Source organism: Cervus elaphus, chromosome 14, assembly GCF_910594005.1.
Source record: "Cervus elaphus chromosome 14, mCerEla1.1, whole genome shotgun sequence".
Lineage (NCBI taxonomy): Eukaryota > Metazoa > Chordata > Mammalia > Artiodactyla > Cervidae > Cervus > Cervus elaphus.
Genome location: NC_057828.1, coordinates 7232509 through 7247943, shown reverse-complemented (window position 1 = coordinate 7247943; position 15435 = coordinate 7232509). Strand labels below are relative to the sequence as shown.

The window sequence follows — 15435 nt, the reverse complement described above, 5'->3', positions numbered from 1 at the left end:
AGAAGTAGATGCTTTTTGGGAACTCTCTTGCTTTTTCAAAGATCCAACAGATGTTGGCAATTTGATCTCTGGTTCCTCTGCCTTTTCTAAATACAGCTTGAACATCTGAAAGTTCATGGTTCATGTACTGTTGAAGCCTGGCTTGGAGAATTTTGAGCATTACTTTGCTAGTGTGTGGGATGAGTGCAACTGTGCAGTAGTTTGAACATTTTTTGGCATTGCCAAAGAATACATATGTGTGTGTGTGTGTGTGTGTATATACATATACACACACAATGGAATATTACCCAGCCATAAAAAGGAATGAAACTGAGTCACTTTTAGAGATGTGGATGGACTTCTTATAGACTGTTATACAGAGTGAAGTAAGTCAGACAGCGGAAAACAAATACTGTATATTAACACATATATGTGGAACCTGAAAAAATTGGTATAGATGATCTTATTTATGAAGCAGAAATAGAGACACAGATGTAGACAACAAATGCATGGATACCAAGGAGGCAAGGGGAGGTGAATGAACTGGAAGATTGGGATTGACATATATACACTACTGATACTATGTATAAAATAGATAACTAGTGGGAACCTTCTGTATTGCACAGGGAGTTTTACTGAACATTCTGTAGTGACCTACATGTGCAAGAAATACAAAAAAGAGGAGATACATGTATATGCATAACTGATTCATTTGCTGTACAATAGAGATCTACACAACAATGAAAAGCATCTCTACTCCAATAAAAATTTTAAAATAAAATTAAAAATTGTATATGCATACAATGTAATATTATTTGGCCATTAAAAAGAAGGAAATTCTGCAATACATGACAACAGGGATGAACCTTAAAGATATTAATCATGCTAAGTGAAATATCCAAGAAAGAAAAACTGCAGCATGATTTCACCTATATGAGGTATCTAAAATAGTTAAATTTATAGAAATAAAGAATGGACTAAATAGTGGTGACTAAGGGCTGGAGGGAGGGAGAAATGGGCAGTTAATAATCAATAGGCATAAGATTCATTTAAGCAAGATGAATAAGTTCTAGAGATCTGTTGTACAACACTGTACCTCTACTACACACTTAAAATTTGAACATTTATATTGCTGTGACTGCATACTTTAAAACTTAAAAAAAAAACTTCAGAGGTAGGTCTCAGGTTAAGTGTTCCTACCACAGTAAAATAGAAAATTTCAGGTCTGAGTGGAAGGAAGAAATGATGAGGCCAGTGACAGAAATAGTTGTTTTTGAGGTGAAGCAATGAGAGGGAGGCTCTGACAGGACAGCCAACTAAAAGTATCTTTATATCAGCTGAGCAAAACTGATTAGAGATGAAAATATAAATAAAACTTAGACAAAGAGAAATGCGAAGCCAAGGGCAATTCACCAAAGTAAAAAGTTTAAAGAATCATCAGCTCAGGGACCAAGAATCAAGCCTTTAGAAATACTTAAAGAGTGACAGGATGAAAAGGAAACGGTGAAATAAGGTGATCATCAGAGAAGGAGGCTGAACAAGAAAGAATGATGTCACTAAGTCACATGAGAAGCAAATTTCAAGAAATGGTTAACTATGTCAAAGGCAACGGGAATTGAGAAAAGACCACTGGGAAGGAAACTAAGACATCCCAAACAGACGAGAAGCCTAGCCTGACCTTCCTTACCTGGGTAACAAACATTGTGAACCATGCTGATGGTCTCTCCTCAAGGTTAAGAAGGTCAAGAGACCTGAGCAGGGCTGATTTTTCCATCTTCCTGTTGCTTTCTCTTCTATTCCTGGGAAAAGCATAGAAAACGGAGCTTATTTTGTTTGCCATGAAGCTCATGTCCACTCCTACCTAAAGGGCAGGCAGGTCAGAAGTTACAGGCTAAAAAACTAAAAGTATTTGCAAAACTGTAGTTTAATCATTATTCATGAGCAATAGCAAAGACAAATGGAGGAGGACCGGCAGTGTACTTCAGTCAGCTTCCAACTCAAATGATGTGAGCGGTGTAGTGTGACTGATGATTGTGCAAGTGAGAATGAGGAGCCGTCTGTTGTTTTCTGTCTTTACTGCAGTAGCAAGTTATCAAACATTAATAAGTAACGTTTAACGACATGTGGTCTCCTGTGTCGGTCTTTTAATCTGTCCTTGAATTTGACTGGTTTGGGGTCTTTGGGGGTGGGTATGTCTATCGATCCATTTGGAAGAACAGGAAATGGACTTGAAGCATGAGGGATGAGGCTTTAGCTTTTATTAGTTGAAATAATGTATGAAATCTATGGAATAAGTTTTTAATCTTGGCTCCATGAAACTTTTATTAAAGATGAGAAATGTATGAGGTGACAGATTTAGGAAGGTTAGATCATGTCGGACAAACCACTTACTGAAGGATATTTTCTATTCCAGAATTATTTAAAAATAAAATTCCAAACCATTGAAGGAGTTTGAAACTAAATGTAGGTTGGTTGGTTGGTTTTTTAATAGTGCATAAACTACACTCCCAGGAAGCCATGCGGGCGAGTCGCTGCGCTTGTCAAGTAGCTTTCGCCGCAAGGTACGCTGGGAAATGTAGTGCGCCAAGCGATGCTGCACGTGACACACAGAGGCAGGCGAGGGGACCGCGCCACCTGAGGCGGCTAGGCGCACGCCTCTCTTTCTATGCGGTTAGGGGATGGCCCCCATCTCCTTCCCACGGTGAGGTGAAACAAGCTGGCCGTGTACCGTCGCCCGCCGGAGCAGCCCCGGGGAAGTCCGGTCGGGTAAGGCATCGTGGTGCCTCGCCCCTTTTCTCGGCAGCCGGGCGGGCAGGGGAAGAAGGTAAGAGCCGTGGGCTCGGAGCCTGCGCCCTGCGCCCCGCCCAGGCTGCGGCCGCGCGGGGAGGAAGCGCGTCTAGTTAAGCGCAAAGTTTCCTTTTTTGTTTTTTTTTTTTGTTTTTTTTTTGCTTTCTCTTCAGAGTCGCCCTAACGGGCCGTGGGGCGGGTATGCCACACTTCAGTTTCAGCTGGGGTCCCGAGACCAAAGGGTGAAAATAAGCGAGCCCCCCACTCCCCGCCTCCGTAAAGCGTCCATCCCGCTAGCCATGAGCAGCCGCGACCACCTGTTCAAAGTGTTGGTGGTGGGGGACGCCGCGGTGGGCAAGACGTCCCTGGTGCAGCGATATTCCCAGGACAGCTTCAGCAAACACTACAAGTCCACGGTGGGAGGTGAGACGCTGTGGGGAGCGGCCGGGGTCCTGCGACTCCAGCCGCGGATTGGAGTGGGCTGGGGGCCGGGGGTTTTGCGGTCTTTAGGTCCTTCCCCGGGCTAGGAAGGAGCTGTCTAGGACCCTGGTGTTTGATGTGCATGCCTCTCGGGGGTTTTTCCAGTTAAGTTTTCCCAGTCAGAGCTGACTGTCTCGAGAGAGAAAGGCAAAGGTGTGATGTAGGAAATGGGGAAGGGTGGGTGAGCAAATGAGCAGTTGCTGCGTTTCGCTGGGGAACTGTGAACTCAAGTCTCCAGCCTTCCTAGCGGTCACCGGCAAACCTCTGCGACAAGCGGACGCCGCTGAGACCTTCTGGAGAACCTAGTTAGGTACCAGCTGGGGCTGCCTGTTCTACCGTTCACGAGAGTTACAGACAGCTGTTGAAGGAACAGAACGGCCTCAAGTAACCTGGCCTCAAGGAGCCTGGCTTTGTTATGGAGATGCCTGCCTGGGCGAGCCCCTTGGACACTCAGTCAGATACTGATGAGCTGTGTGTTTTTAGTCCATTGATTGTTTAAATAAAGACAACCTATTCCTAGTGTAAAATATACCACTTTTCTGACCTATTTTCCCACCCCTTTTTCTCTCAAACTGGGGAGGCAAAGGACAAAGGGGACACCAGGGGTTAATTCACTTCTTTCCAGGTGTGGCCTTTGGACTCATCTTTCCAGAAGTAGAAGAATGCCTTTTAATTAAAAGTTAGCTGGGGAGAGCTGGTGAAGAGAGAAAGTAACAAACATTTATTTATCTCCATTAAAAGAACTTTTGTAATACAAATTTTGAAAATGTACACTAGTGTTCATTATGGAATTTTTAAAAATTAACATGCAATTACATTGCAACTAAGACATCTTCCTTAAGAACATCCATCAAAATGAAGGGTTTTACGTTTCAAACAAATAAAAAAAAATAAGTAACGTGAGGGCCCCTAATTCATGGATTTGGTTTAAAAGTATCCCACTAATTTTTAGCAATTGCTCTAGTTTTTCTATAGTAAAGAATATAATTGACTGGCTGTTTTTTTTCAGTGTTTATTCTAAATTTCCCCTAGCTTTCATTTCTGTCATAGATGTGAAGAAATATATTCCCAAACATCAGAAATTATCCTGTTTCTGTCTTTGTCAAAAGCTCTTCCCCCTTGGCCTTAACTCACAGAGTCTCAGCATCTACAGATATGACAGTAGCTTCCAGCACAGCTCTTAAGCATCAACCATGGGGTGAATCCTCTGGGACCTTTTCACTTTATCTCATTCTTGCCCAGGATAATTCCTACAGCCTTATGAAGGATGTAGAATTCCCCCCAAGGGTGTGATTTTCTCATAATACAATTGGATAAGAAACCAACAGTGAAACTGAGTGTGGAAGATGCAAAGGCCAACACACTTGCCTCATTTCCCTCTTCTACCTCATCATCCCTTCCCTGAGAAAGCCCCCTAAATCTTCCAAAAACTGTTTAACCTGAGATAAGGAGTTGTTTTTGTAATTACTCTCACCTAATATTCTCCAATTGAGTTTTCTCAGCCTGAGCCAACTGTCTGAAAAGAGATAAGGCAATATTAGTAGGATCAAATAATTGGTTTGACAAGAGTAAAAGCCAGAGATGCCTTCAGAAGATGCATGTGTATTATATGTCCCATGTTTAGTACATGGGTGTGGTCCATTGAGGGCTTAAAATAATCAAATAAACAAACAATGAATGAATGAATGTGATTGGAGTTGTGTGTCCCTAGGGTTGTATATGCATATTTGATATAACTTTGTGGACTTTTTAAAGGTAAACTTTATTCAAGTACATTATACATATATTTTCAGTGGACTTTGCTCTGAAGGTTCTCCAGTGGTCTGACTCAGAGATGGTGCGCCTCCAGCTGTGGGATATTGCAGGTAGGATGGGAAGATGGGACAAGAACAAGGGGAGATATTTTGGTTTAATCAACAAGTTTTCAGAGAAAAAGTAGAACCAAAAGTTTTTTTCTGAAGCTGGAATGATCAGACTGCTCTGAGGATATGTAAGCTGAATAGATGTAGAGCTTTTGTAGATGTGTTCTGTAAATGTTTTACCCTGAATAAATATAGAGCAGTCTCTGTGTGAGTGGAAGGGGCTGGTGAGGTAGTGAACTATGAAGACCATAAGTGTATGCTCCCACAGCAGGCAGAGGGTGTTCTTTCTAAGATTCCAGCTGACCTTGGTGAGAAACAAGAGAAGACAATAATAATAGCTAGACAGTGTATTAAAAAGCAGAGACATCACTTCACCAACAAAGGTCTGTCTAGTCAAAGCTATGGTTTTTCCAATAGTCATGTACAGATGTGAGAGTTGGATCATAAAGAAGGCTGAGCGCTGAAGAACTGATGCTTTCAAATTGTGGTGCTGGAGAAGACTCTTGAGAGTCCCTTGGACTGCAAGGAGATCAAACCAGTCAATCATAAAGGAAATCAACCCTAAATATTCATTGGAAGGACTGATGCTGAAGCTGAAGCTCCAATACATTTGGCCATCTGATATGAAGAGTCGACTGACTGGAAAAGACCCTGATGCTGGGAAAGATTGAAGTCAGAAAGAGAAGGGGACAACAGAGGATGAGATGTTTGGATGGCATCACAGAGTCAATGGACATGAGTTTGAGCAAACTCCGGGAGATAGTGAAGGACAGGGAATCCTGGCATGCTGCAGTCCATGGGGTCACAGAGAGTTGAACACAACTGAGCGGCTGAACAACAGCAACCCTTATTTATTATTTGCTAATCACTTTTCTAAGCGTTTTAGATTCAGTGACTCATTAATCTTTACAACTAGCCTATAGTAAAAAGCCACTGCTTTCCCCCACTTTACAGATGAGCAATCTGAAGCACTGAAACCTTGACTTATCCAAAGTCATATAGGTAGTAGATGACAGAGCAGGAATTTGGAAGTGGATGATCTGGGTACAGAATCTGGACTCACCCACTCCTCATACTGCCCTCTTTCCCTTAATGAAGATGGAAAGGGCAGGGTGTCAGACATGGTCCCCAAGCTGGTTCTGAGGATCACCTTCTCAAGAACTGTCTTACTTCCCAGGGCAGGAGCGTTTCACCTCTATGACCCGACTTTACTATCGGGATGCCTCTGCCTGTGTTATTATGTTTGATGTTACCAATGCCACTACCTTCAGAAACAGCCAGAAATGGAAGCAAGACTTGGACAGCAAGCTCACACTGCCCAATGGAGAGCCGGTGCCCTGCCTGCTCTTAGCCAACAAGGTATGTGGTCAGCTTGGGAAACAGCCCCTGGCTTCAGTCTGTGGTCAGAGAGTAAGTGAATCTAAAATGCACTCTGATTCTAGGTTTCCACTTGCCCTTCTCATGCTGGCAAAATCTTCTCTACCTCTTTTCAAGAGATGTTGAAACTTTCTTTGAGAAGAACATTGACTGTAGATTTCTGATGCTGCTGTTCTAGCCATTGGGGGAACTATTTCAAATCCACATGTATCTGAGCAATGTTCCTATCCCCAGGAAGTTTATGGTGTTGCCTTTATTTTCTTTGCCAGTGTGATCTATCCCCCTGGGCAGTGAGCCGAGACCAGGTTGACCGGTTCAGTAAAGAGAATGGTTTCACAGGTTGGACAGAAACCTCGGTCAAGGAGAACAAAAATATTAATGAGGCCATGAGGTGAGTAGCTTATGCTGTTCTAGGGATAGGCATACAGATTTACCCATCTTTCACTGCAGCATCTTGGACCTTCTTGTTTCTGAGCAAACAAGAACAGACTGAGCCAATGGAATGCCAGCTTCTGAAGGCCAGGGATACTCTCTTCTCTCCTGAGATAATTGGGGACAATGAGGCATTTAAACCTTGTGGCTTTACTGAATGCCATCTGGTGACGAAACAGACAATATCTGCCGTTTCTCCATTCAGTTTCTCAGGCTTATTTTTTTATTTGATTTTTAGAGTCCTCATTGAAAAGATGATGAGCAATTCCAGAGAAGATATGTCTTTGTCCACTCAGGGGAACTACATCAACCTGCAAACCAAGCCCTCCTCCAGCTGGGCCTGCTGCTAGTAGCATTTGGCTTGTTTTCCCTCTCAGCTCCAGGAGGTCTTTCTCTTCGCTTTGGTTGCCCACCCAACAGTTTTACTAAGTACATTTGACCTGTCTGCTGGTGACTGTCTGGTAAGGAGAGCCATCATCACTAAGAAGAGATGCGTGGGACCCCATGGGCATTTCTGCCTCTTGCTTGCTGCTGGCTTAGAGAGACCAGTCAGTGTCTTCTGTCCAAACAAGATCATCTCATCCCTCAGTTTGTGATCTGGGATTGATTTTGTGGGAAGGATTAGAAATTAGCATCTGTGTTTCAAGAAGCATAATTCTCACCTGCTTTTGAGTGTATTTTTCCATTCAATGTATATTGATATCCCAGTCTGATAGGACTTCAGTTACAAGGAAAGTGAGATCAAAGCTCATTCCCCAAATTCCTTGTTGGCCATTGCTTTCAGATTCTTTCTGTTTTGCCTTCGAATTAAACATCTGATTCCGAGATGCAGGAGGAGTGGGGCCAGATAATATGGGTTTAGGGCTACTGGAGGCCCTAAATGAAAAGTCACTGTATTTTTTTAAGATTCTAAAGTTGTATTAGCTTTCTCTTGTCTTGGCTCTAAAAATAGCCAAGCTTTTAAATGAACTCTTTGGTGAGAGCATTTCTTTCTCCAAAGAAATTGATTCTCACATTAATGTTTTCTAGTGTCTTTTTCCCAGTGGGCTGGGGACCGGGTTTGCAGGTTTCTGGGTTGATGTCTTGCTGCATAATGCTGCAAGTGACATCAGTTGGCTATGGTGCCCTAAAATAGGTCTGTTCCTCAAAGCTCTGGGAGTCTGAGTGGAAGAAGAGGCAGAGGTTAACAGAACAAAATCCTGTGGGGCAACTTGCTTATGAGCACTTTTGTGGCTAGCACTTAACAGCCATAGGAAATAAATATTATGTATAGACCTTTGCCTAGAGGTGGAAAGTAGATAGACAGAAAATCATTAGGTAATTTAAGTGCTAAATTGGGTAGAGTTTTTAGTATCCAATCACTTCTAGACAGTCTAATTTGTTAAATTCTCACAGGATGGTGATTTATAACCTACCTAGAGTTATGAATATTCTTAGTGAGCTCAGACTTAGAGCTCTGTGAGAGACATTTAGCTAAATAAGTGTTCTAAGTCTGTGGTCCCCACATCTGATCAAAACCACCTGGAAAGTTTGTTTAAAGATTTTAAAATAAAATGTTTTAAGATTAGTTTCCCAGTCTGACCTACTAAATCAAAATGTCCAGGAGTGAAATCTGGGGATTCATTGTTGTTATTTTCAAAACTTCCCAGGCAATTCTGATCAGGCCAGTTTGGAAACCACAGCTGGAGAATGTGGTAAAAATGCAGAGATCCAGGCCTTCCCAATGAAATGTTCCTGGGCTTCTGTAGGCTCCATTAGTTCTCTAGGTGATTTTGACACACACCAGACTGGGGCTTCCCAGGTGGCACTAGAGGTAAAGAACCCGCCTGCCAGTGCACTAGACATAAGAGATGAGGGTTGGATCCCTGGGTCAGGAAGAACCCCTAGAGGAGAAAATGACAACCCACTCCAGTATTCTTGCCTGGAGAATCTCATGGACGAGGAACCTGATGGGCTACAGTCCATAGGGTTGCACAGTCTGACGTGACTGAAGTGACTTAGCACGCATGCGTGCAGACTGAAAACCACTCTCCTAAGAGATCAGAAGCCAGATATCAGAGCCTTTGGTGGTTTGTTTTTAATACCAGTTGTTATAAATTTTGCTCAGTCTTTTTAGACCTTCACGTTCTCTTTTGTATTACCCATTCCAGATAGAGTTTTTATTACAATAATTCTGAAAATAATAGTGGAAGAACAAGTTCTCTGTGAAAAGAAAATTGATTTTTATTCACTGATTTGAACCCCTGCAAAATCACAAATAAATGGGAAATAAGTGTTGTATTCATGGTAGTTATTGACCTTCAATATGAGTTTGTTAAAGTGTTATTTTATACTGATAAGAGTATTGTGGAAATGGAGACTTTTTAAAATACCTTCTTTAAAATGAAGGTAAGTGTTATTTTGTTCATCTGTTAATTTACTACTACCAGTTGCCTTGTTCCAATTAAGTGATGTAACTTCTCAAATACTGCTTGGAAATGTGACCATTTAAAAAAAAAATTGAATATGTTTTCTTTTCCCACTTGCTGACTCAGGATATTTCTGCCTTTTCAAGCATTGCTAGAGGCTGGCCTACCAGCCCTTCTGGATTTTCTCTCCCAACTGGTGAACATTATGGCCCTGAAACCAATTAAGAAGAAAGTGAAATATAATTCCTCTCCATATCCCTATCTGTAAAGAAAAGAGAAAGAAAAAGATAAGGAAGAAAAAATATTTACATGATTAGAAATGTGATTATATTAAAAATAATTAGATCTTATCATTTGGATGCTACCTCTTGGGTAAAACTGTTTGGAACATGGATATCATTGTAGCCCTTCCCTAGAGAAATTTCCATATTTGAGACAAGATTCCCCTTCACTTATCCAGCTAGTCTGTGGCCAAGAAGAAAACATAAGCATTCCCTGCAGAGTGGTCTAAGAGATATGAGGAAGGGCTGAGAACAGAGCTGTGAGGTTGTGACTGCCCTGGCTTGCTATTTTGAACAGAATAGCTGAGTGATCAAACAAGCTGGGAAAGGAACCACAGGTCACGGAAGGCCCCTCAGCAGCAAGTGATGGTGTGCTCTTCTGTGCTATAATGAGCCAGGGTTCCTTTGAGATGATTTCTCTAACTCAGCAATAGCTGAGGACTATTTGGGTTCTTCGTTTTCTCTATTTGGGTTCTTTCTTATCTCCAGATTTAACTCTTTTCCTTAGCTGGTCTGTATTCTGTCCTCAGAACACTGTCCCATCTAACAGAAGGCTCTTCCTGCCTTTTATACTTTTGTAGGCAGTGGCCAAGGTTAGCAGATGTAAAAATTTCCTTGATAGATATTCTGTACAATCCAGTGATTAGATTGCTCAAGGAAATAGACTTAAGTGCCCTTTTCTCCTTCACCCCCTTGGTTCACTATGTATAGGAAGAGGCCCCAGCTGTGTACAAGACTCATTTATTAAAGGCAAATACCCCCCTGCTGCAAATTGGAATAGGTAGAAAGCCAGTCAAAAATGTGCATTGGAAAGAACTCTACATGTATCTTTGACTTGAGAATATATCTACGCATGATCTTTGTTGTTGTTAGAAAAACCCTGCCCCCTCTTTGGCTTTCAAGCGTAATCTGAATTCTGTTCAGTTTTATCTGCAGTTTTAGTATAATAATGGTATTGTTCTGCTTTAGGTTTCTCCAGGGAGATAGAAGTAATAAGATACAGATATGTATGTATGTATGTATATGAATATGTGTGTGTATATATGTAAAGGGATTTATTATAAGAATTTGTCTCGTGTGATTATGGAGGCTGGCCAGCCTGAACCTGTGGAGCTGATGCCCCAGTTCAAGTCCCCAGACTGGCAGACTGGAAGAGCTGATGTTCCTGTTCAGAGGCCGTCAGACAGGAGAATTCTCTGCTACTCAGGATGGGGTGTCAACCTTTTGTTCTGTTCAGGTCTTCAACTGACTGGATGAGCCCTACCTACATTAGAGAAGGCAATCTGCCTTATGGCATCTACCAATGTAAGTGTTAATATTATCCCAAAACACACTCACAGAAACACCCAGAATAATGGTTAACCAAATATCTGGGTAAACCCATGTTCCAGTCAAATTGACACACAAAATTAACCATTACTTGCATTTAACAGTTCTTTACTATATAATGGTACTGTTTTGATAACTTTCTTCACACTCAACTTGATTTACACTTATCTGATTAGGAACTAACCTACATACAATGGGAGTAAAGAGGAAAAGCAGATATGAAAGGAAGAAAATAAGACATTTTATGAGAGGGGCAGTCCAGTAGTACTGGATACCAATATCTGACTTTGTGTAAACTCTTCCTTCAGATCTGTGAGTTGTGCATGTTTCATATACTACCCTGGAAATAAGAAAGCAAACAGTTCTCATTTTATATTTGAGGGAACAAATATCTCAAAATTTGACTAATGAAAGGCAGCCATTTGAATCTGTAATAAAGCCAAGACATAACTGCAAATCTTCAAATTCCCCATCTCCATTCTATGATTTAGGTTTCTGGGAAGCATTTGACCTGAAAAGCCTATTTTATTAATAGAATATGAGCCCAGACATTTAGAGAAGCAGAACTGGCTCTTCTTGGGTTGGAAATTTAGTTTGTATTAGACTTTGAGATCATGTTCAGAGACATGTGTAATTAAACTTGGGGCCAAGTTTAGTGCTGTTTGAATAGCACGCAGCACAGATATGTCATGAGATGTTTGACAAGTTCCAATGACTAAGATAATGTAATGACTAAGATAATGTCACCCAAATGCAGTGACTGTCATTTAATTTTGAACATCAGCTTTCTTGTTTGCAAATACAGAAATTTTAAAAAGTTATTCTTTTCCATTATAGTTTATCACAAGACACTGAATAGTTTCCTGTACTACACAGTAAGACCTTGTTTTTTATTTTATATATGCAAGTACAGGGATTTTATGCTCAAAATTCTCCAAGCCAGGCTTCAACAATACGTGAACCGTGAACTTCCAGATATTCAAGCTGGTTTTAGACAAGGCAGAGGAACCAGAGATCAAATTGCCAACATCCACTGGATCATTGAAAAAGCAAGAGAGTTCCAGAAAAAACATCTATTTCTGCTTTATTGACTACGCCAAAGCCTTCGACTGTGTGGATCACAATAAACTATGGAAAATTCTGAAAGAGATGGGAATACCAGACCACCTGACCTGCCTCTTGAGAAACCTGTATGCAGGTCAGGAAGCAACAGTTAGAACTGGACATGGAACAACAGACTGGTTCCAAATAGGAAAAGGAGTACGTCAAGGCTGTATATTGTCACCCTGCTTATTTAACTTATATGCAGAGTACATCATGAGAAACGCTGGGCTGGAAGAAGCACAAGCTGGAATCAAGATTGCTGGGAGAAATATCAATAACTTCAGATATGCAGATGACACCACCCTGATGGCAGAAAGTGAGGATGAACTAAAAAGCCTCTTAATGAAAGTGAAAGAGGAGAGTGAAAAAGTTGGCTTAAAGCTCAACATTCAGAAAACTAAGATCATGGCATCTGGTCCCATCACTTCATGGCAAATAGATGGGCAAACAGTGTCAGACTTTATTTTTTGGGGCTCCAAAATCACTGCAGATGGTGATTGCAGCCATGAAATTAAAAGACACTTACTCCTTGGAAGGAAAGTTATGACCAACCTAGACAGCATATTAAAAAGCAGAGACATTACTTTGCCAAAAAAGAAAGGTCCATCTAGTCAAGGCTATGGTTTTTCCAGTGGTCATGTATGGATGTGAGAGTTGGACTGAGAGGAAAGCTAAGCACCGAAAAATTGATGCTTTTGAACTATGGTGTTGGAGAGGACTCTTGAGAGTCCCCTGGACTGCAAGGAGATCCAACAAGTCCATCCTAAAGGAGATCAGTCCTGGGTGTTCATTGGAAGGACTGATGCTGAAGCTGAAACTCCAATACTTTGGCCACCTCATGCGAAGCGTTGACTTGGAAAAGACCCTGATGCTGGGAGGGATTGGGGGCAGGAGGAGGAGGGGATGACAGAGGGTGAGATGGCTGGATGGCATCACCGACTCGATGGACATGAGTTTGAGTAAACTCTGGGAGTTGGTGATGGACAGGGAGGCCTGGCGTGCTGCAGTTCATGGGGTCACAATGAGTCGGACACGACTGAGCGACTGAACTGACTGACTGAACTGACAGGGATTTTAACAGCCATTCCATTTTCAACTGTTGTTGCCAGTCCAACTCTTTGCGACCCTGTAATAATGAGAGCTGGGGAAGAAATAATAAAATAATAAAAATAATAAATAATAAAATAATAAAAAGTAATAATGCTTATGTATTTTTCAATTAGAAAAAAATATTAAAAAAACAATTAAACCCTTTAACAATTCTCCAACAAGATGAAGTTCAGATGCCCCAGCATGGCCTATAGAGTTCTTCCTGATTTACCCTTTCTCCAATCTTATTTTCTCATAGTCCCGTGCTCTCCTCCATCCATCCGCTCTCTACCCCAGTGCCACCCCCCCGTACCCCGTACCACAGCTCTAGGTCTAACATCCATCTACTGTCCTTACAGCAAGCTCTGCTGTTTAGTGAATGCCCCCACACATTCACTTTATTCTGTCTAAGAATGCATTTCTTCTTGTAGTCCTCCAGTTGGAGTGCCTTCTTCCATGAGATTGTTCCTGACCTCCTTCCTCTACATCACTACGTCATTACATCACTACAAGAAGTAGACTCCCTGCAGCGAGATGCAATTATTTTACATGCCTGGCTCTCTTCTGGACTGCCCTTCCTGGACAGAAAGCATTTCTTCCTGGACAGAAAGCATTTCTTCCCCAGCTCTCATCCCACAATTATAACGGTAGGTATACCGCTTAATTAGTGACCTATATAATCTCTCCATGGCCTTTCTAACCTTATTTCCCACTGCTCTATAACATGACCCCTTTGGTCTACTGGTTACTACTCAAACCTGCATAAAAACTCTAAGCCCCCTTTCTTCCCAGCCTGAAATCCTATCCCACCTCTTTCTCGATTGGTATCCATCTCGTGTCCTACTTCCCTTTAAGAAATCTTTCTTTACCTTGTTCCATGAACTTCTATGGCATAGATCTTTATATACTCCACAACTCCTACTGCAATACTGGATACATAAAAAGTATCCAATCAAAACTGACTTAAGTGTGAATCCAATTATATGAAAAAAAGTCTGCACATGAAAAAAATGGACTGAACATGAATTTATCAAAATGTAAATAAAGGTTTTGTTTGAGTTGTGGGACATTTTCCTTAAGGAGCAGATTTAAAATTGTTATAGAGGTACTTAAAAACCTGTACACCCATTTAATAAATTACTCTTTATGTGGGAAAACTTCAGGGAAGCCACCACCAAAACAGACACATACAAAACAGGAGGCAGTTTATTTAGTAAAAGGAGCTCCTGAAGTTAACACAGCTAAAGGTTAAAAATCAGTTTGCCACTCTCTAGCTGTCTAACCTTGAGCAGAGTCTTAATTTTTGTGTCTTAAGTGTCTATATATATAGAATCTTGGGATCATTATGAAAATAAAAATAATCCATGTGAACTACTTAGACAAATATGTATTTGGCATATAGAAACATTCAGATATTGGCTACTGGCAACAACAGCTTCCCTGGTGGCTCAGATGGTAAAGCATCTGCCTACTTTTTAAAAAATGACTTAAAACAACAGAAATGTATTATTTTATTAATTCTGGAGGTCAGATATCCAGAATAGGTTGCATTGGACTAAAACTGAGTTGTTGGAAGGACTGCATTCCTTTCTAGAGGTTCTAGGGAAGAATCATTTTCTTACCTTTTCTGGCTTCCAGAGGCCATGCACATTCCTGGGCTCATGGTCCCCTTCTTCCATCTTCAGAGCCAGCAAAGGTCCGTCAAGTCTTTCTCACAGATTATCACTCTGACATTTCTCGTCCCTCTTTGTGACTTTTAAGGACCCTTGTGATTATGCTGGGCCTGCTCAGATAATCCAGGTTAATTTTATGTTAAGATCAGCTGATTAGCAATCTAGTTCCCTTTCCCACATTCACAGGTTCCAGAGGTTAGGTCATAGAACTGAGGAGTAGTGGGTTAAGGAACTTGTCTGGAGTCACACAACTAGCTGGTAGTAAGTAGGGCCAAGAACATTATGGTTATAATTCAAATAATATATTTTTTAGAAAGAAATAGAATTCTTTTGTAATTTGACCTCTGAAAGACAACTTGATTAATAAGAGTATGAATATTCCTCCAGGATTTTCTCTGCATATGCAATCCCAGCTGTACAACCCTTTCTCCTAAAAACAAAACAAAACAAATTTATGCACGGCTTCCTGAAACTTGCTTTTTTTCTTCTTTAATGTATCTTGGATATCTCCCCTTGTTAGAATACATAGTTCTACCTCATTCCTTTTACTTGCTACATAGGATTATATGGATGTATTATAATTTACTTGACCAGTTATCTAGTAATGGATGTTTGGATTATTTCTTTTTCCTCT

The 15435-nt window shown here is 41.1% G+C and overlaps 1 protein-coding gene across 4 annotated transcripts; it reads left to right on the top strand.

The window, feature by feature from the left end:
- The first annotated feature begins 2580 nt into the window (after nt 1-2580).
- On the top strand, nt 2581-14371 carry RAB29 (RAB29, member RAS oncogene family). Of its 4 annotated transcripts, none has more exons than XR_006344989.1 (7): nt 2589-2803; nt 2940-3189; nt 5040-5111; nt 6286-6467; nt 6755-6876; nt 7156-7378; nt 13560-14371. XR_006344989.1 is itself a non-coding variant. In XM_043924103.1 (6 exons), the coding sequence occupies exons 2-6, from the start codon at nt 3066-3068 to the stop codon at nt 7265-7267; spliced, it is 612 nt and encodes a 203-aa protein (XP_043780038.1). In that variant the 5' UTR covers nt 2581-2745; nt 2940-3065; the 3' UTR covers nt 7268-11756. The 4 variants fall into 4 exon arrangements, 2 of the variants coding, with proteins under 2 accessions (XP_043780038.1, XP_043780037.1); XR_006344988.1 differs by lacking the exon at nt 13560-14371 and adding an exon at nt 10696-11756; XM_043924103.1 differs by lacking the exon at nt 13560-14371 and having other exon boundaries at nt 2581-2745; nt 7156-11756.
- The last annotated feature ends 1064 nt before the right edge of the window (nt 14372-15435 follow it).

What these genes read in the sequence shown, in the direction of transcription:
- RAB29 (XM_043924103.1), top strand. Translation starts at nt 3,066, where the DNA reads ATGAGCAGCCGCGACCACCTGTTCAAAGTGTTGGTGGTGGGGGACGCC. An exon ending in CCAGCTGTGGGATATTGCAG is followed by an intron (nt 5,112 to 6,285) that starts GTAGGATGGGAA and finishes CTTACTTCCCAG; the next exon opens with GGCAGGAGCGTTTCACCTCT. An exon ending in GCCTGCTCTTAGCCAACAAG is followed by an intron (nt 6,468 to 6,754) that starts GTATGTGGTCAG and finishes TTTCTTTGCCAG; the next exon opens with TGTGATCTATCCCCCTGGGC.